The following is a 22,012-nucleotide window of genomic DNA, read 5'->3' on the forward strand; positions in this document are numbered from 1 at the left end:
TTGACCCAAGAGAACAGGATCACTTCAGATAAGAATGGAGGTCCTGCCATTCTCTGAACAGCCCAATCTACCTCATCCCAGAGACATATAGGTATAAGATCTGGGGACTGAGATTGCCAGGGAATTGCGGACAACTCACTGTCATGTTCCTGGTACAAATAGCTACTGTGAAGGGATGTCTATCTACAGGTATCAGGTATCAATAAAAATAATGGCATATGTGACAAAAAACGCTGTGGGTAAAGTTGCATACCATCTTTCAGATTTGACATATTAGCTTTTCTGTTCTGTCTTCGTACTATAGAGCATGCGTGCGTATTCCTGCTCCTGAAACACTATTATTTCACCATTTGAGCTATGAGTGGTTCTCATTACTGTGGGAACACACCAGAGTATTCTTGCTTGACTAAAAGGGACAGAGTGTTTTTTTTTCATCAATCCAAAAAAGTTTGTGTTTAGAATATTATTACGTAGCGCCTATGAATTATCAACTGAAACAGGTAGAGAGCTGTGCAACAGTCTTAATAAAATCCCTCAAAATCCCTCATCAATTGTTGAGTTGCCTTACAAAATGCAATATAATTCTGCTGGTATACCTGTGGGGGGCCTCTGTTGCTCTGGTGGTATACCTGTGGGGGGCCTCTGTTGCTCTGGTGGTACACCTGTGGGGGGCCTCTGTTGCTCTGGTGGTACACCTGTGGGGGGCCTCTGTTGCTCTGGTGGTATACCTGTGGGGGGCCTCTGTTGCTCTGGTGGTATACCTGTGGGGGGCCTCTGTTGCTCTGGTGGTATACCTGTGGGGGGCCTCTGTTGCTCTGGTGGTACACCTGTGGGGGGCCTCTGTTGCTCTGGTGGTACACCTGTGGGGGGCCTCTGTTGCTCTGGTGGTATACCTGTGGGGGGCCTCTGTTGCTCTGGTGGTATACCTGTGGGGGGCCTCTGTTGCTCTGGTGGTATACCTGTGGGGGGCCTCTGTTGCTCTGGTGGTATACCTGTGGGGGGCCTCTGTTGCTCTGGTGGTACATCTGTGGGGGGCCTCTGTTGCTTTGGTGGTATACCTGTGGGGGGCCTCTGTTGCTCTGGTGGTATACCTGTGGGGGGCCTTTGTTGCTCTGGTGGTATACCTGTGGGGGGCCTCTGTTGCTCTGGTGGTATACCTGTGGGGGGCCTCTTGCTCTGGTGGTACACCTGTGGGGGGCCTCTGTTGCTCTGGTGGTACACCTGTGGGGGGCCTCTGTTGCTCTGGTGGTACACCTGTGGGGGGCCTCTGTTGCTTTGGTGGTACACCTGTGGGGGGCCTCTGTTGCTTTGGTGGTACACCTGTGGGGGGCCTCTGTTGCTTTGGTGGTACACCTGTGGGGGGCCTCTGTTGCTTTGGTGGTACACCTGTGGGGGGCCTCTGTTGCTTTGGTGGTACACCTGTGGGGGGCCTCTGTTGCTTTGGTGGTACACCTGTGGGGGGCCTCTGTTGCTTTGGTGGTACACCTGTGGGGGGCCTCTGTTGCTTTGGTGGTACACCTGTGGGGGGCCTCTGTTGCTTTGGTGGTACACCTGTGGGGGGCCTCTGTTGCTTTGGTGGTACACCTGTGGGGGGCCTCTGTTGCTTTGGTGGTACACCTGTGGGGGGGCCTCTGTTGCTTTGGTGGTATACCTGTGTGGGAATATGTGGCCCATACCAAGTGGGCTGCTGGGTCGCTCACCCTACAGATTCTGTGTGTTGCAGCACTCTGTAGCGGAGGGACCCACTTAAAGGGGTTATCCAGTATAAGGTGATTTTAGTACGTACCTGGCAGACAGTAATGGACATGCTTAGGAAGGATCTGCGCTTGTATTGTGGCTAAATGACTATGTTATGAGATTGCCATAACACTGTGGCTAGCAGTTTGTGAACTGGTATTTCCTGTTTGACTTTTCTTTTTTTGACTACAAATCCCACAATTCCATCTACCTACCTCCCATACATCAGCCACCCCACCAATTGAAACATAAATGAGCTGCATCCATTCAAATCAGTGTGGTTTTCAATCAGAGTGCCTACAGCTGTTGCAGATTGATCTCTCTCCCACCAAGTGATCCCTCCACCCATTGAAGCAGACAGGCTCCCTGTCATCAGCTGACTAGTGAGTCAGAATCTGATTTTCAAAATGTGATTTTGTATGCTGTTAAAGGGGTTCTCCACTGCCCTGCCTTCCGGAGCTCCGCTCGCAGCATCCGGAAGTTTATTACTCCAAAACTGTGTGCGGGCTTCCATGCTCAAGGCCGCCCCCTCAATGAAAGTCTATGAGAAGGGGGCGCAACGTCACGAGGGGGCAGCCTCGAACACGGAAGCCCGCACACAGCGTTTGGAGTAATAAACTTCCGGACGCTGCGATCGGAGCTCCGAAGGCAGGGCAGTGGAGAACCACTATAAAAATAAATATTGGAGTGAAAATCACAGAAGAATTGTGAGAAAACCGTCACACACAGGTACAGACACTATATTATGAACTACACTAACTTTACAGCCCCTGTAGCATAGTCAAATAAAAAAAATCCTGGAATACCCCTTTAAAGGAGGTATCCGTGAAGTAGCAGGGAGTCTCATAGAATTTGATAAAGATGTGTACTAGGAAACTCCATTTCATGTTAATATGTTGGCAGCAATAGATACTGTAAATGTATAAAATAGATTTGGAGTCCATGAGAAGTAATTATATTGGTTAGAACTCCCCCCTTTCTAATACTGAGCTCCATATCCACTAGTCCTAAAATGTACTTCTTATGTACAAAAGATACTTTTTTAATGTCGGAAAGGCACGTTAAATGTTTTGATCAGTCAAGGTCTGAGACCCCTGTGGATCATGAGAATAAGCAACTAGAAGTGTGCAATAGCATGCTTCATTCTCCGGCTCCCAGCTTACTGTGTCCAGCTTTACTAGATGGCCCCATTATAAATCTATAGGGCCATCCAGTGAAGCTAGACAGAGATTGCTCTGATTTTGGAGAAGAGTTGATCAATGTAAGCTCACTGGGAGGGCCACATGATCATTAAAACAGGGGTCATGAGCCCCATTCCTTTCTCCATGCAGTAAGGAGCAGTAGAACTAAGGTCTGACCTGAGGCCTGACACTCTGTTCAGTGTCTATGGGGCTGACCAAAAAACAGCCAAGTATAGCACTCAACTGTTTCTGTTGGCCCCATAGAAATAAATGGGGCAGTAGAAAGCATGCATGATGCCCCTCAATTCAATCTCTTCCTTACTGTAGGTAAGGTAGGTAGATCAAGGAGCTCAGGACCCCTGTTCTAGTGATAAATGGTACCAGGGGTGTGGCCCTATAACTAACAATATGATGAGGTACATAATAATACATAAAACAACCACCTTCTGTGGTAAAATATAGTAAAAGCACTAAAGACCGACCGGACAGTTTTCACGTTGTGCTCTTCTATTTAGATGAAGAACTGTGGTTCTGAGAACCTGTCTAGTGTAACATATGCAATAAGCTTATATTTATTTTGACTTCTGATCAGGTAAAAATTCAAGGTTAGTAAATGGCCCCCACAGCATTTACTGTGCAATTTGATACAGCTCATTTATGGGTGAGTTATATTGAGGGATGAATGTAACGAAGGCCACAGGGCTGTAGAATCCGGAAGTCCTATCTCCATTCTTCTAAAGCTGTTTTCTAGAGTACAGATACACTCATTCTTCTGACACAGGATGTACTAATAAACTGACACTTGAGATGCAGAAGTCAATTGTTGTACCTTGCTGAAGTCAATTATGGCGCAGTGAGTCATTTCTGTATCACCGCACCATGCTGCATTTGTTCCTCTTACTTTATCAATAAACCATAGAAATCTCTTCCGTTCGGTGGACGCATCTCAATGTTACTATATCAGTAAACTTGGCTGGGTGATTGGAAAAGAGAACACGAGCAGAATATTTAAAATGGTAATGTATGACATTCACTGGGATGAGCGATGGACGTTAACATGAATTAAAGATGGAACATTTCTCCATAGCAAGGACAGAATGATTGTTTTAAAGGGAAATAACTTAAGAAAATCATTGGTCTATATTTATAAAAGCTTATTATTGTTGTCATTGTACATACTGAACATGTCATGTATAATAGGTGTGAAACAGGTGCAGAAAATGACCATCATTAAAATAAATGAATAAATAAATAGAAAAACACATACCAAAAAAAAAAAAACTTGCTCCAGGTCCACTCTGGACTGCTCACTGGAAGCTTGCACTGGTGCAGAGTAATGGTGGCACTGAACCAAGAGCAATCAGGGGTATGTTTTTCTTTGCTTGTTTCAGTCAGAACCTATAAGAGCCTATAGAGTTAAAAGGTTCTGACAAGTTCTTTGTTGTTTTTTGTTGCTGGGTTACACCCGACTGTCTGGACTGGTCAGGTGACCTTGATTGGAGCACCTGTTCTGGTTCCATATAAGCTGGCAGTCTACTCCCAGTCTTTGCCTGCTAAAGAGCTCAGTTTGTACACCTAGCTAGCTTTATACTGGTTTCTGTTTATATCTGGCATTTTGACCCTTTGGCTCCGCTCTCTGACTCTTCTTCTGGTATTAGCATTTTTGTACTTTTACAACTCCTGGTTTTGACGCGGATAGTGAACTTTGACTTATTGTGTGTGTGTTTGTTAGTTTTGCTTCTGTTAGTCTGTCTGCTCCCTACTGTATCTTGACCTGTGTCTGTATTATTGTATCTTATTATTTTGACTATTACGTCCCTCACTTGTCTAGGGAGAGACTGTCACTGTGGTTATGGACCCGTCGCCTAAAGCAAGTACGTAAGTAGGCAGGAATTGGGGAGTGGGCGAGAATAGTGTGCACTACTTCCCTGCCCAGATGTGACAGTTTGTGTTTTTTTTCCCTCTACTTTGATAATTTTGTCATAGGTACTGGAAAATCCCTTTATTAATAAAAATAATTAATAATATATTCTTTATTCATATAGCACACAGATCCACAGCGCCGTACACTTAAATTGGTCATATACACACACAGGCTGTATGGAAAAACTAGCGTCAGACTAAGGGTATCAGTACAGAACCGGTTATTTGCATAGTAATAAACTCTACAGACTTGTTCCATTACTTAAAGGGGTACTCAGGTCCTAGGCATCTTCTCCCCTATCCAAAGGATAAGGGATAAGATGTCTGATCACAGGGGTGCGACTTCTGGGACCCCAGTGATCTTCGACCTGAAGCATTCTGAACGTTTATGTTCAGGACGTCGGCTGTGCTAGGCTTCGGATCGCCCGTGGTTGTCACTGAATTCATGTCTATGCTTATCTCTGTATCTCCCATAGAGATATATGGAGGGTGTGTGTCGGCCACAGCTTCGGGCTGGGGTCACCAGTAATGCGGTATGAAGCGGAGATTGCTCCATGCATGCACATTACCGTTGTGTCTGGCAGGAGATCGCAGGAAGGTCCCTAGCGGACGTCCTCCCCCGCGATCAAACGCTTATCCCCTATCCAGTGGATAGGGGATAAGATGCCTAGGAGTGGAGTACCCCTTTAAGAATGCATGGAGGGCATCATGCCAAGCATATCTGTCATTACATCTGGTTAGTAATATTCGGTGGATGTGACGTGATCCTCTTGTACTCTGCCAGTTCCACCTTTCATGCAGTTAAAGCCCAGACTGCTAACTATACAGAGTCCGTTCCTTGCTCTTCTTGCTGTTGTTGATTTTTTATGTGTACAAAATATAAACTTATAACCTAATTATTTAGAGATGAATACAGATTTTTCTGACACATTCTTAAAGGTGCCATTTTGTCACTGGGACTAAATCATATTTCACACGTTGCAGACATGGTTGCCATTTAGCATGTCTCTGCTCACTTGAGGGTGGTAAAATGAAGGTTTCTCTTGCTGTGACTGAGTGCTACATATATCAGAGACAGGGTTTTATTTTAGTCATTTAGTCATTTTAATTGAAAAACAGGATTTGAGCTTTCTTTACCAAATTGCTACAAAAATGAGCTGAAGAATGAACAGAGTGCTCAGATGGATGCGCTCTATTGCAAACCCTGTCCTAAAGGAGAAGAGACACCTCCAGTCCCCATATGGACAAGTGGCCTTCCCTCTCCAGGGACACCCAATCTCTGATTTAGCATTTGCATAGTTTGTCTAGAATGGAGGCCCAGTTAAAGAGGGGTGAGGATGCTAATGGCCACATTAAAGGCTCCTTCTTTAGAGGGTTAGAGGCTCCTTCTCGAGAGTTGGCCAAATATATTATTTTCAACAGGACTGGCAGACCATCTAATGTGCATGGAGGCCTCCCGCCTCTCAGGAGATGATCTAGCATGTTGGACTTCAACTGCCCCAATCTCTTAAATTGGCCTTACATTACATTTATCTATTGGATTCCTATTAATGTTCTCCCCCATCAAAATATTGTTCTTCCCCATCATAGATAATGTTCTTCCCCCATCACAGATACTGTTTGCCTGACTAGCATTGAAATTATTTTACATTTAAAAAAACTTTTTTTTCTGTAAATTCTCTAGTGTCACCTTTCACTGTACTACTGTCTGTACAATTAGGTCACTTCTGGAAAGTGATCTGTACAGAACAGGAAGTCTTATGCTTAATGGTCAGAATGAAAACAGCAAGAATTCACTATAATGGTGTAGATAGTAAAAAGGGCAATTATAAAGAAAAAAAACAAAAACATAACCATAAAATATGTTTAACTCAAAAACTTGATTTAAACTATAGCTCATTTTCTGAAGACTAATTCCCTTTAAGGACCGGGCTATATTACTACATTAAGGATCAATGCAATTCTTACATTTGTGCTATCTGTTATGTAAATAATTATAACCTATTATTATTTCCTTGCTTTAATTTGGTGGTAAACATTAAAGAGGTACTCCGGTCGTCTATTTAAAGGGCTACTTCCCCCCGAGACATCTTATCCCCTATCCAAAGGATAGGGGATAAGATGTCTGATCGCGGGGGTCCCGCCGCTGGGAACCCCTGCGATCTCTCCTGCAGCACCCCTGTCATCGGGTGCACAGAGCGAGATTCTTTAATTTGGTGGTATACATTAAAGAGGTACTCTGGTGACTGTCATCTATTTAAAGGGCTACTCCCCCCTAGACATCTTCTCCCCTATCCACAGGATAGGGGATAAGATGTCTGATCGCGGGGGTCCCGCCGCTGGGAACCCCTGCGATCTCTCCTGCAACACCCCTGTCATCTGGTGCACAGAGTGAGATTTGCTCTGTGCCTGATAACTGGTGTTGTTAGTGGTGGAGCACCCCTTTAAAATATGATTGGGGAGGGGGTAAGAAGAAAAAAAAAAGGAAACTACTTTTACCCTCCTTCAGCACTGGCAGTCGTATTCCCGGCACTTCTGGGTTTAGTGAGGTGATGTCACACGGCCACTCAGCAACTGCTGTGGGAGATTCCTGCAGTCACTGATTGGATGAGCGGCCACGTGATGTCTCCAAACCTGTAAGAGTCAGATATCGGCACAGGAATTGCTGGAGCAAGAGTTTTATTTTTTTTTTCTTCGTTTTATTTTTTACTTACCCCTTCCCATGGGAATTTTAAATAAAAGACGATCACCGGAGTACCCCTTTAATTTAAATTACTGCTTTAACAGTAGCCATTTTAATTTTGTGATTTAAAAACAATTGTGTTTTTAATTTGTCCTAAATAAAGGGACCAAAAACAGTCTCCTTTCTCAGTTTTAGACAGCTTTAATACACAATAAAATGCAGGTACACATTTTATATTTTGCAGCATGATTTCTTTTCTGATACCAAGTAAAATGGCTTACACTTTTTAGATGGGAATGCATTGACTCTGCATTGGATATTATCATCGGACTATGTTATTATTTTATGTATGTTTGACCATGTGAAATTTATTTTTCTTTACATTCAGACAAAGTTTGCTCGATTTAGCGGGACAAATGTTGAAACGGATTTTGTCGAGGTGCCATCACAGATGTTGGAGAACTGGGTTTGGGAGAAAGAGGCCCTACAGAGAATGTCGTCACATTATGCAGATGGAAGTCCAATCCCAGATGAGCTGCTGGACAAATTAATACAATCCAGACTGGCCAACACAGGTATATCCTACATACGTGTGTGTGTATACAGCCAAAACTCTCTAAAAAGCCACCCCTTTGAGAAGACCACCCATATCCAGACCATATTTCAGGTGACAGATTATCAGTCCACCATTTATTACTCCCAGACCGCCTACATAGAAGCCCACTATTTAGTGTCATTTTGCATGGCTTTCTCAAAGAAGAATCTCTGTATATGGATCTGTTCACTACAACAAAATGAAACATACAGTGGTCCCTCAAGTTACAATATTAATTGGTTCTGGGACAACCATTGTATGTTGAAACCATTGTATGTTGAGACCATAACTCTATGGAAACCTGGTAATTGGTTCTGAAGCCACCAAAATGTCATCCGAAAATAGGAGAAAGTGAGAATTAAAGAAAAATAAGTAGATAACTAATATAGATAAAGCAAATCCTTACATATAAAAGTAAGAAAGACCTGCTGGGAGCTGTAAATCACTGTCTATGTCAGTGTTTCCCAAGCAGGGAGCCTCCAGCTGTAGCAAAACTACAACTCCCAGCAGGCCCGGACAGCCAAAGGCTGTCCGGGCATGCTGGGAGTTGTAGTTTTGCAACAGCTGGGGGCACCCTGCTTGGGAAACACTGGTCTATGTAGAGGACAGGAGCTTCTTCGGGGTCCTGTACAGTACACGCAATGTCCTAAAAAAAAAAAAAGTAACATGGAGTCGCCCTAGCTGGTGTCCAAAGGAGCAACTAACCCTGGTACAGGTAAAGTGTACAGAACATGTAATACCTCCCTGTACTGTAGGGGGAGCCACCAGACATCAGTCAGTGCATACGCTTCAGTAATACTGGTGTTTTACCAGTAAATTGCCCATTCTGATTGGTCAGATCTTCCGGCCATTGACAGGTATCACAGATCCGGACTGTCTGTACATTGTATGTTGAGTCTGGTTTCAACTTACAATGGTCTTTTCTGGACCATTGTATGTTGAAACCATTGTATGTTGAGGCCATTGTAAGTTGAGGGATCACTGTATATTGTTGGTGGTAAATAAGATATTATTTAGAGAAAAAATAGGAGTAACCTGATGGCTCCCTTTGACTTACATTGGGGTTCTGTTGAGGTTTCCAACATTTTTGACTAATAATGTGGCATTCTGAGCCATTTATGCCCTCAAAAGTGATGAGTAATTAATGAGATTTACTTATTTTATTCTATTGTATAACATATTATACTTCATAGTTTCCTTGAGCTTGATATATTATTCACCTTTTACTTTAATGTTTAATCTAAAAATGTATTGTTTATCGTATAGTGTAATGTTTGTTGTAAAATTTAATAAAAATATATATAAAAAAAAAAAAAGTGATGAGTAAAACACTGAATGAAACCACAAATAGAACAGTCGTTCACCAGTGAACATAGTCTAATAAAGTTTCATGTTAACGTGCATTTTTGTGTCTGCCAGGTCTTCTGACTCTTCGTCAGATTGTCCTCAGTAAACTAGACCAGTCCTTGCACACAAAGTCATCTGCGATCACAGCCAGCGAATATGCCAAATATTCTGAGGAGATTCTGGGGATATCGGCTACACCAGGTATTGTATGACTTTTGTAGTCCGGCCTATACGAACACAGGGGGAGATTTATCAAAACCTGTCCAGAGGAAAAGTTGCTGAGTTGCCCATAGCAACCAATCAGATCACTTCTTTCATTTTTGAAAAGGCCTCTGAAAAATGAAAGAAGGGATCTGATTGGTTGCTATAGGAAACTCAGCAACGTTTCCTGTGGACAGGTTTTGATAAATCTCTCCCCACAGAGTTTTAGGTAAAACGCAATTGTAACTCAATTGTTATACAGAATTGTTTGGACATCCAAATACAGTCATTTATGTTTCTTTCCATTATTTATGATGGGATTTTATCTTCATAAAATTTTTATGTTGCTGTTTTTTTCCTTTTTTCCTTTTTTGTAGTATCTCTTTCTAATTTTTTTTTCTATTTTGTACTAATATGGTTGGACTTATAATACATATTTAATGTGAGTCCCCCTTTCCTTTTAAAGACACGATTATATTTTTTGCATAGTTTTAGGTATTCAGGGTATGGCTGCCACATTATTTTGGCTTTTTTTTTTTTTCTTCAAACCCATTTAGCCCCTATTATTTTGCACTTTATTTTTACCCTGTGTGAGACAGAGACAAGAACGGTGGTCAGAAATGGCTATATCCCTGCTAAATTCCTCCCTTATGTCGGTGAGGCTCAAAAAAGTTTACATCTTATCCAAGGAAAGCTGAGTGACATGTAAGAAATATTAAAAGTTAGAAAACAATAATGGTATGAAATCCCTAGCAGGTCATAGCCCAGTGTTTTTTCAACCAGGGTGTTGCCATCTGTTGCAAAACTACATCTCACAGTGTGTCCGGGCACGCTGGGAGTTGTAGTTATGCAACAGCTGGAGTCACCCTGGTTGGAGAACACTTACATAGCTGCTTAGAGACTTTAGGTAAAGTCTGTTTAAGGGCCTGGATTTTAATGGAATAACAGGCAGGTTGGTAGTGGGGCCATTCATTAACTTCCTGACTAGTCCAGATTTTCAGTTTGGCTCAAGTCAGCACAGACTCTGAGGCCGATTTTTGGCTAGGCTTACAAAGCGGTGTACTTAGAGGAGAAACTTGAGTTCTGCTGGGAGTTTAAATCCCGAGGTTTGCAGCCTCTAAGGAACACTTCGTCATATGTGATTGACTGGTAGCAAGTCATCTGTAAAGTAGGGGAATACTGTGTTAATTAGGGCTTTGAAAAGCAGGATTTATTTTGTATTTTTTATGCCTAAAGGTAAAGGCTATATTTTTGTTTGTGCTGAAAAATAAAGACAGGAAAAGCCCTGTTTGAACTATACATCTGTCACTGTCTGACTGCTGTTTTGCCAGTATTTGCCTGACTCTATGGAGCTAATCTCCTAAACCTGTGACTGATTTATAGACCCAATAACAAGAGGCAATATAACCTCTCTTCCTACACTATAGGGCTGCACTGTGTTTGCTAAGACCCAGCCGCTCCTGCAGTTACCTGGTGATCATGTGATCTCTGGGACTGAATCAGAATGAGACTTTGCCGTTTCCTGCATTTTTCTACCCAGTGTTCAGTGCGCTCCGTGTTTTCAGCCACCAGGGTTGTAGAGACAGCAATAAACCATTGCTGCTTTTTCTGTGAATAAGCCTGGCTTTCCTCTTCTGCAGCTGCACATTCATGTAGCTACAGGCTCTATAATGGGGAGGAATCCTATACTTTATAGACGTAATTCTGTCAGCCATTGCATACCCTGCAAAAATAGCAGCTTAGACTATAAAGACTAGGAAAGTGTTGTTATATATATTTACTATGTCTGTTAAAGTGATTATTTTGGTGTCTTGGTAACTTAGGTACCAACATGCCAGCTACTTTTGGTCACCTGGCTGGCGGATATGATGGCCAGTATTACGGCTACCTGTGGAGTGAGGTCTTCTCCATGGATATCTTTTATAGTTGCTTTAAACAGAAAGGAATAATGAATCCAGAGGTAAGTCATATCATGTTACTATCATTAGATCCTCTTTGAAGCAAGGACAAAGAATCTTTGTCCTTTCATAGACACTGGACTTGAGACTTCAGTAACATCAAAGTGCTTGTCTGTGACTAAAACAGAATGTATTGAGCCTCTGATATATAGAGAGAAGAAAAAATCCATATAATTGTTCAATTTGCACCTTGTATCTATCAAAATGTATATGAATAGTTATTCCTAATGAAAAACAATGGTTATGTGCATAAAAGTTGCCATTACATGGCTCCTACAAGTTAACCCTTCTCCCTGTGCCCTGTTAGGTTGTATGGATATCATAAGAGACAGCACCACTGACTGTACTGTATGGCCCCCATGAAATTCTGCATTTTTCCTGCAGTTTATGTAGCTGATCACATGTTACATAATCTTAGTTACATAATCTGTACATTGAATATGTGGAATCTACAAAGATTTCAGGCTGTTCTGTGGTCAGGTGGGTACTACTAGAACCATGTTTTTAATATAATAAAAATCCTCATTTATATAATGCTAACATGTTCTTTAGCCATTTACAAAAGCAAAACAAACAGAGGTCCATTCCCATACCAGCTTACAATCTAATTGAAATGGGAGTGTGACAGTATGTACATGGGGCATCATGCCAACACAAAACCATCTGTTTATATTGGCATGGTGAATGTTGAGTGGTCGGTATATAGAGCATCAGGTGTGCATGTGGACAGCATGGAGTCCCTGCGCAGGAATTGGGGTGTGGTGTTTCAAGATTGTACATTGGTGCATCCGTTTCTTATTGGGAATAGGATCCATGGCCAATGGTGAACACAGAAGAAAGAGGGGCGCATATCAATATGGGCCTCCTATTGTGGGCTCTGATTTTGTCACCCAGGACAGAAAGATCAGGTGGTAATAATTTCTATATATACATACACATTTTCTCACAATGCAGCTCCCTGGAGAGAGGGACCCTCTCTCTCTCTCTCTCTCCAAGGACCCCATAACAGCCGCATGGTCCGCCATTATGATATGTACACCCCTGGCCATGGTGATCATTGACAGTGCCTTACATGCAACTAGAGTCCATGCGATTTTCTTTAAGATGGTAGTTGGCTCTTTCCCACATGGCCCATGTATAGCCACACTTGTACAAATGCTATTTTTCCATTAGGTAGGTTTGGCGGTTTCTGATTGAGAGAGCCAGCAGGGAAACCCTGTTGGAACAATTGCAGTTTTATGCTAGTGCTGTCTTTACTGTTTACGCCAAGCAACTTACTTTTATATGTACTATTGTATTAGTATTAGGGCACTTTATAATAGCATATGTATCTGCAGTATTTTCTTACCCCATTACCTTGCGACTTTAACCTCTATAGGCTTCCATGTAACCATATTCTTGTAGCCACCAACAGCTGCAGTTAACCCATTTGTGAGACATTTGTTATTCTCCATACATACTCCTGTAATCGTGATCAATCTTATGTAGTTTAGTTCTACGGTGTTCACAGATACGCCAGTGTTTATCTAAAGAGCAATTCTCATAGCCATCTTTCTATATTCAGGTTTGTAAAAGGCTCTGTCAGAGGCCATATTATGTCCGTATATATGCCATACAGATATCAATAGAGCCAGAGATTAGATATCAACAATATGAATCCAAAATACCAATTTTGCATTCTTAGTATGTGCAGCATGTGATCCATAGTTGTCCACAGTGTGAGGGAAAATGATGTTGTGTAGATAGATACAAATTAGAAAAATGCACAAGGCATGCGGTGCCTAGGAACACAATAAAACATAATAGGTACATTAAATGGATCTGACTTCCAACAAAGCTGTATTTGTGAGTCCATATTTAGCTCCACATCATAACTTACTCATGTGAATACATCTTAATGGTCTATTCACACGTACAGTATTCTGCGCAGATTTCAATGTAAACTGAATGACTGAACACAGCTTGAAATCCTGCGCATCAAATCTGCGCAGAATACTGTACGTGTGAATAGACCCTAAGCCTCCTGTGCAGAATTTAAAGAGTTTTGTGATAAAATAGTCATAAAAGGGGAGATTTATCAAAACCTGTCCAGAGAAAAAGTTGCTGAGTTGCCCATAGCAACCAATCAGTTAATTTCTTTCATTTTTGACAAGGCCTCTGCAAAATGAAAGAAGCGATCTGATTGGTTGCTATGGGCAACTCAGCAACTTTCCCTCTGGACAGGTTTTAATAAATCTCCCCCAAAGTCTTTTGATCATGCAAGCATTGGCATGCCTCCAGTTATTGGTCTTGCTTATACTGTACATTTTACATCCAATTTGGCTTAAACATTTTATGTGCCAGTTCCATGCTTTCCAAGCCATTACCTTAATAAAGGCAGTATGGTTTTGCAGGGTTTCCCATCTAATTAGCCTGAGTGGACAACTACTCACTGGCCCCTTTATTAGGTACACCTTTCTAGTACCGGGTTTTTGGCATACTTTCTTCAAGGTGCTAGAAACATTTCTCCATATGGACATGATGACATTACACACCTGCAGATTTGTCGGCTGGAAATCCACGATGCAAATTTCCCATTCCACCATATCTCAAAGGAGATTTATTGAGATCTGGTGACTGTGAAGGCCATTGGAGTCCAGTGACCTCATTGTCATGTATGGGACTATATGAGATTTGTGACATGGTGCAATATCCTGCTGGAAGTAGCCATTAGAAGATGTGTCCACTGTAGACATGAAGGGATGAACATGGTCACCAACAATACTCGGGTTGGCTGTTGCGTTTAAATGATGCACAGTTGGCCCAAAGTGTGCCAAGAAAATGTCCCCCACACCCTTACACCATCACTAGCAAAACTTGGACCCTGCCATCTGAATGTCGCAGCTGGATTCGAGACTGATCAGACAGGGGAACGTTCTTCCAGTCTTCCATCGTCCAATTGTTATGATTCGGCAGGCTGGAGGTGGATCCTCTGTGTCAGCGAGGGATTGGCGTGGACCATACCGGTGGACCAGCTCTAAGTTGCTACTGGTATTCACCAGAGCCCGCCGCAAAGCGGGATGGTCTTGCTGCGGCGGTAGCAACCAGGTCGTATCCACCGGTAACGGCTCAACCTCGCTGACTGCTGAGAAGGGCGTGGGACAGGAGGACTAGACAAAGGCGAGGTCAGACGTAGCAGAAGGTCAGGGCAGGCAGCAAGGATCGTAGTCAGGGGCAACGGCAGAGGGTCTGGAACACTGGCTTGGGACATACACAGGAACGCTTTCACTGGCACAAGGGCAACAAGATCCGTCAATGCAGGGAAGGGGAAGTGAGGTAATATAGGCCTGGAGCAGGTGAGCTAATTACACTGATTGGGCCAGGCACCAATTAGCGATGCACTGGCCCTTTAAATCTTAGAGAGCTGGCGCACGCGCGCGCCCTAGAGAGCGGAGCCGCGCGCGCCAGGACGTGACAGCCGGGGACCGGGACAGGGAAGTAGATTGGGATGCGATCCGCGAGCGGGCGCGTCCCGCTATGCGAATCGCATCCCCGCCGGCAGTGTCAGTGCAGTGCTCCCGGTCAGCGGGTCTGACCGGGGTGCTGCAGAGAGGAGAACGCCGCAAGCGCTCCAGGGAGGAGCAGGGACCCGGAGCGCTCGGCGTAACACCAATTTTGGTGAGCCTGTGATAATTGTATCCTCAGCTCCCTGTTCTTAGCTGACAGGAGTGACACCCAGTGTGGAATTCTGCTATTTTGTGTTCAGAGATGATATTCTGCCGACCTTGGCTGTAACGAGTGGTTGTTTGAGTTACTGTTGTCTTTTTGTCATCTTGAACCAGTCTGCCCATTCTCTGACGTTTGACATCAACAAAGCATTTTCGTAAACGCAACTGGCCTGCCGGATATTTTCTATTCTTTGAACCATTGTCTGTAAACCCTGGAGATGCTTGTCCGTGGAAATCCCAGTAGATCAGAGGTTTCTGAAATCCTCAGACCAGCCCAGGTTTCTGAAATCCTCAGACCAGCCCATCTGTCACCAACAACCATGCCACATTCATAGTCACCTAATCCCTTTCTTCCTCATTCTGATGCTCAGTTTGAACTTCAACTAGAGCTCTGAATTGCTGTCATGTGGATGGCTGGTTAACTATTTGTGTTTAAAGGGGTACTCTAGTAGAAAACGTTTTTTTTATTTTTTATATCAACTGGTGCCAGAAAGTTAAGCAACGGATCAAAAGTGCAGGACCTCCACCCCAGCGATGTGCACAACTGCACTTGGAGTTGAGAGTTTCCTGCTATAACCACGTTCATGCATTTTTAAGCCGCCATGTCTTTGCTTAAGACTTATACTAATGCACCCTTTCATCTCATTGGGTAGCATTAGGGTTTCACCTGTGAGGCCGGCTATAAATGAACCAACCAGGGTGGGGCTTGTAGCCTGTCTCCCCTCTCCCATTGTATGTGTGCTTAGCCCACACTGGAGGTAACTCGGGAGCAGACTGCAAGTCGGACCTAATGCTGCTGTAATTCAGTTCCTGGCTTTGTTTATCTGGCCAGACAGGTTAGTGTTAGGTCCCGCACCACTTGAGAAACCTTGGCGTGGTGTGCGGGCTCAGGTATGTCCTTCATATAAGGATATACTGGCTAATGTGTCAATTTTACATCAGTGTTGAGGGTTAGTTAATGTCATTGTTTACATTTACCACAGGAGTGAAACCATTTTGTGGTCCACAAGTGCAGGACCTCCACTCCAATGTATGTGCACAACTGCACTTGGGGTGGAGCACCTCCTATCACTTTAGATCACCTTAATGTAATTGCCAGAAAGTTAAACAGATTAATAAATTACTTCTATTAAAAAATCTTAATCCTTCCAGTACTTATTAGCTGCGGAATACTACAGAGGAAATTATTTTCTTTTTAGAACACAGAGCTCTCTGCTGAATCACGAGCACAGTGCTCTCTGCTGACATCTCTGTCCATTTTAAGAACTGTCCAGAGTAGGAGAAAATCCTCATAGCAAACATATGCTGCTCTGGACAGTTCCTAAAATGGACAGAGATGTCAGCAGAGAGCACTGTGCTCATGATGTAAGCAGAGAGCTCTGTGTTCCATAAAGAAATTAATTTCCTCTGTAGTATTTAGCAGCTAATAAGTACTAGAAGGATTAAGATTTTTTAATTAGAAGTAATTTACAAATCTGTTTAACATTCTGGTACCAGTTGATCTAAAAAAAGATTTAAAAAAAAATTAGTTTTCCACCTGAGTACCCCTTTAACAAGCCATTGAACAGGTATACCGAATAAATTGGCCAGTGAGTATTGGCATGACCATTTGAGTGCTGTGTAATACTAGTCTGTGTGGTTGCCTGCAGCTTATCAATTGTTGGGGGTTGCAATAGCCAGACCCTGCATATAGAAGTGCATTATAGAACCCTTTAGAACCCTTTTTCTATTTTAGCTTGTCTTAGTTGTCTTAGTAATACTTACATGGAGTCTTGAATAGTACAATCTATATTTATAAAACTCAATGGGGGAGATTTATCAAAACCTGTCCAGAGAAAAGTTAGTGAGTTGCCCATAGCAACCAATCAGATCACTTCTTTCATTTTTAACAAGGCCTCTGCAAAATGAAAGAAGCAATGTGATTGGTTGCTATGGGCAACTCGGCAACTTTTCCTCTGGTTTTGATCAGTCTCCCCCAATGTGTGTATGTATGTATGTTCCAGCATCACGTCCAAACGGCTAAAGATATTAACATGAAACTTGGCACACATGTTACTTATATGTCAACAACAAACATAGGATAGGTGATTTAACCCCTACTTACACCCATTTGCCAGGGGCAGGGTTTTTGTTTAAAGTTCCATACAAGTCTATGGGAAATGTATGTTACTGCATAACTTCCGATAATACTTGGTCACATGTTACTTATATGTCCACTTAAAATATATTTAACCCTTAAAGGAGTAGTCCGGCGCGCACTTTTCTTTTTTTATCCCGTCCGGGCTGCAAAATAAAAGAAAATAAACTTTCTCTTACCTGCCAACGAGCCCCCGGAGCTACGGTACACTCCGGTACAGGCGTTCGGTCCCCGGGCTGTATTCTTCTTACTTCCTGTTAGCCCGGCACGTCACACGGAGCTTCAGCCGATCACCGGCCGCAGCGATGTCCCGCCTCGGCCGGTACACATATTACTTATATGTCAAATAAAAATATATGATAGTAAAATATGTCAAATAAAAATATGATAGTTAAATTAACCCTTATCTACACACTTATATAAAAGATAGGTTTTTGTTTCAAGTCAAAAGCTTCCTCCTTTGTTGATTTTCGTCCCCAACAAGGATTAGGAAGGAAAAACCGGGCAACGTTGGGTACTCAGCTAGTGTATGTATGTGTGTATATATATATATATATATATATATATATATATATATATATATATATATATAGCAATTTCATATATATATATATAGCAATTTCAACAAATCACCGCACAAGTAGGTCTTGGGTCAAAATAAGATGGTGGTTTTATTCCCAAATAGAATGCTTTCTATTTGGGAATAAAACCACCAGCTTATTTAGATCCAAGACCTACTTGTGCGGTGATTTGTTGAAATTGCTGTCCATTTTTCCTGGGCTGGCAGCCTGGGCAAGCACTTGCATGTAGGGTGGTCCCCGGGGCGGTCTTACCTGCTATATATATCCTATATATATATATAAAACTCAACGTGTGTATGTATGTGTGAATGTTCCACAAAAACTTCCAAACGGCTAAAGATATTAGCATGAAACTTGGCACACATGTTACTTATATGTCAACAACAAACATAGGATAGGTGATTTAACCCTTACTCACCCCCATTTGCCAGGGGCGGGGTTTATGTTTAAAGTCCCATACAAGTCAATGGAAATATATGTTACTGCATAACTTCCAAACGGCTGGAGATATTTCGATAATACTTGGTCACATGTTACTTATATGTCCAATTAAAATATAGGACAGTTAATTTAACCCTTAACTACCCCCATTTGTGAGTGTCAGGATTTTTGTTTAAAGTCCCATGAAAATCAGTGGGAAATGTGTGTTCCCACATAACTTCCGTACGGCTGGAGATATTTCAATACCTGGTACACATAGTACTGGTCGGAATATGAGGACGGGATGGGAGGTCGGGATAGGAGGTCGAGAAATAAGGATGGGAAAGGAGGTCGAGATAGGAGGTCAGGATAAGAGGTTGGGATATGACAAGAATATATGAGGACTGGATATGAAGTCAAAAGCTTCCTCCTTTGTTTATTTTCCTGCCCAACAGGGATTAGGAAGGAAAAACCGGGCAACGCCGGGTACTCAGCTATGTATATATCTATATATATATATATATATATTGTGGGAGGGACAGCATCAAATGTCGCTTGGCAGCCTGGGCTTCACAAGTAGAGACAGGGACACTGTAGGTAAAGTCCAAGTCCAGGCTGTGCCTGGGTTTATTTTAAGTGTCAACACAATAATACGGCCTTAACATCAGGCCAAACATACAAAATAAACACCTGCTCGGCTGAGCTCTGACTAAACAAGGTACGACCCTAACTATACTAGAGACACACTAGGTGCCCCCGAACGTGAAACAAAACAGTAGAACATGGCCACTTACATCATGGTTCTTAGCATTCCAGCAGCCACACACAGGCCTGCAGACCCAGGTTTATGGAACCTGCAATCAGCCTCACCTGGTATGTGGGAGTGACCTCCCACCCGGCACTTGGTCACTCCAGGAAAAACCGACCCGGATTAAGCGGGTTGGATCCGCTATACTACAACTAGAATGTGCCAGTAAGTTAGTATCACTGACACACATAACTTCGGTTTTCCTTCACCAAAACCCAGGCATTTCGGTGACACGTATCTGTCCACAAGCTGCCTAAAGCAGCATAGGAGAGCATCCTAGGAGAAATATACATTCCCTCAATAACTCTGCCTGTCACTGTCTCACAATATATATATATATATATATATATATATATATATATATATATATATATATATAAAACTCAACGTGTGTATGTATGTGTGTATGTTCCACAAAAACTTTCAAATGGCTAAAGATATTAACATGAAACTTGGCACACATGTTACTTATATGTCAACAACAAACATAGGATAGGTGATTTAACCCTTACTCACCCCCATTTGCCAGGGGTGGGGCTTATGTTTAAAGTCCCATGCAAGTCAATGGGAAATATATGTTACTGCATAACTTCCAAACGGCTGGAGATATTTCGATAATACTTGGTCACATGTTACTTATATGTCCACTTAAAATATAGGTTAGTTAATTTAACCCTTAACTACCCCCATTTGTGAGGGTCGGGGTTTTTGTTTAAAGCCCCATGCAAATCAATGGGAAATGTATGTTCCCATATAACTTCCGTACGGCTGGAGCTATTTCAATACCTGGTACACATATTACGGGTCTGGATATGAGGACGGGATGGGAGGTCGGGATGGGAGGTCGGGATGGGAGGTCGGGATGGGAGGTCGGGATGGGAGGTCGGGATGGGAGGTCGGGATGGGAGGTCGGGATGGGAGGTCGGGATGGGAGGTCGGGATGGGAGGTCGGGATGGGAGGTCGGGATGGGAGGTCGGGATGGGAGGTCGGGATGGGAGGTCGGGATGGGAGGTCGGGATAGGAGGTCGGCATAGGAAGTCTGGAAAGGAGGATGGGATAGGAGCTTGAGATTGGAGGACGGGATAGGAGCTTGAGATTGGAGGATGGGATAGGAGGATGGGATAGGAGGTACGGGTCGGGATGGGAGGACGGGTCGGGATGGGAGGTCGGGATGGGAGGTCAAGATATGAGGATGGGAAAGGAGGATGGGATGGGAGGTTGAGATAGGAGGTCGAGAAAGGAGGATGGGAGGTTGAGATAGGAGGTCGGCATAGGAGGACGGGATAGGAGGTCGGGACAGGAGGTCGAGATAGGAGGACGGGATAGGAGGTCGGGATGTGGGGTTGGGATATGACAACAATATGAGGACGGAATATGATGTCAAAAGCTTCCTCCTTTGTTTATTTTCCTCCCAAACAAGGATTAGGAAGGAAAACCGGGCAACGCCGGGTACATATATATATAGTATATATAAAACTCAAGGTGTGTGTATGTATGTATGTGTGTATGTTCCAGCATCACTTTGAAACTGCTAAAGATATTAACATGAAACTTGGCACACATGTTACTTATATGTCAACAACAAACATAGGATAGGTAATTTAACCCTTAACTACCCCCCATTTGCGAAAGTCGTGTTTTTTATTTAAAGTCCCATACGAGTCTATGGGAAATATATGTTACTGCATAACTTTCAAACAGCTTGAGATATTTCGATAATACTAGATCACATGTTACTTATATGTCCATTAAAAATAGAGGAGAGTTAATTTAACCCCTAACCTACCCCATATGTAAAGGATGGTGTTTTTGTTTCAAGTCCCATGCAAGTATATAGGACTTCTGTTGCCTTACGCCACAAGCTCCGCTCTGCATCTCCTGGTGAATGCGTCAGTCCAGCTGGCAAGCCACACCCTCCCCGCATTCCATGCCCCATCCTGCAAAGACACGCCCACCCTTTAAACCACACCCCTTTTAATTTCAGCTTACAATATCTTTACCACAACGCAGCCCCACCTGAGGACAGGATATGAGGATTAGATATGGGGACGGGATATGAGGATTAGATATGGAGTCGGGATATGGGGACGAGATATGGGAACGGGATATAAGGACGGGATATGAGGTTGGTATATGAGGAGGGTATTTGGGGTTGGGATATGAGGAGGGGATATGGGGTCAGGGGCTTTTCTTCCCCCACAAAGATTAAGAAAGGAAAAACAGGGTACTCAGCTAGTTAATACATATTTTGTCGGGGTAGTCTCTTATAGACCAATTCATCTTTTGTCACCTTTCCCCTCTGCTTCCACAGACCCCTTTTTATGAATGAATTAAATGTTTTTCTTTCTCTCATCTAGGTTGGATTGAAGTACAGAAACCTTATCCTAAAACCCGGAGGTTCGGTAGATGGCATGGACTTGCTGCGAGAATTCCTGGGTCGTGAGCCAAACCAAAAAGCTTTTCTCTTGAGTAAAGGGCTAAGCCCATAAAATAGATGTAAAACCCTCTGATTTGTGTTTTTATAATAGACTTAGCTAGTGAATAAAAACATGGAACCATTTTTGGGGGAAATGACCTATTTTGACATTGTGCCAAATCACACCGGAATGTGTTCCAATGTAATGCCAAATGTGTCTTGAAGCACATGAAAGGGACGATTTCTACATCCTCTATGGTTTGTGTTTGACACTTCTGAACGTTACAACAAATGAGGTTTCGATCCTACAGAACTAA

The 22,012-nt window shown here is 42.9% G+C and overlaps 1 protein-coding gene across 4 annotated transcripts in view; it reads left to right on the top strand.

The window, feature by feature from the left end:
- NLN (neurolysin) overlaps nucleotides 1-21,781 on the top strand; it is a 151,599-nt gene extending 129,818 nt beyond the window's left edge. For all 4 annotated transcript variants that reach the window (XM_056541460.1, XM_056541438.1, XM_056541453.1 and 1 more), the window contains 4 exons: nucleotides 7,913-8,099; nucleotides 9,539-9,667; nucleotides 11,491-11,627; nucleotides 21,637-21,781. In XM_056541460.1, coding sequence (XP_056397435.1) covers nucleotides 7,913-8,099; nucleotides 9,539-9,667; nucleotides 11,491-11,627; nucleotides 21,637-21,768 — 585 coding nt within the window. In that variant the 3' untranslated portion in view covers nucleotides 21,769-21,781. The remainder of the gene's footprint in view (nucleotides 1-7,912; nucleotides 8,100-9,538; nucleotides 9,668-11,490; nucleotides 11,628-21,636) is intronic.
- Nucleotides 21,782-22,012: the final 231 nt, after the last annotated feature.

Source organism: Hyla sarda, chromosome 1 (assembly GCF_029499605.1).
Source record: "Hyla sarda isolate aHylSar1 chromosome 1, aHylSar1.hap1, whole genome shotgun sequence".
Classification (NCBI taxonomy): domain Eukaryota; kingdom Metazoa; phylum Chordata; class Amphibia; order Anura; family Hylidae; genus Hyla; species Hyla sarda.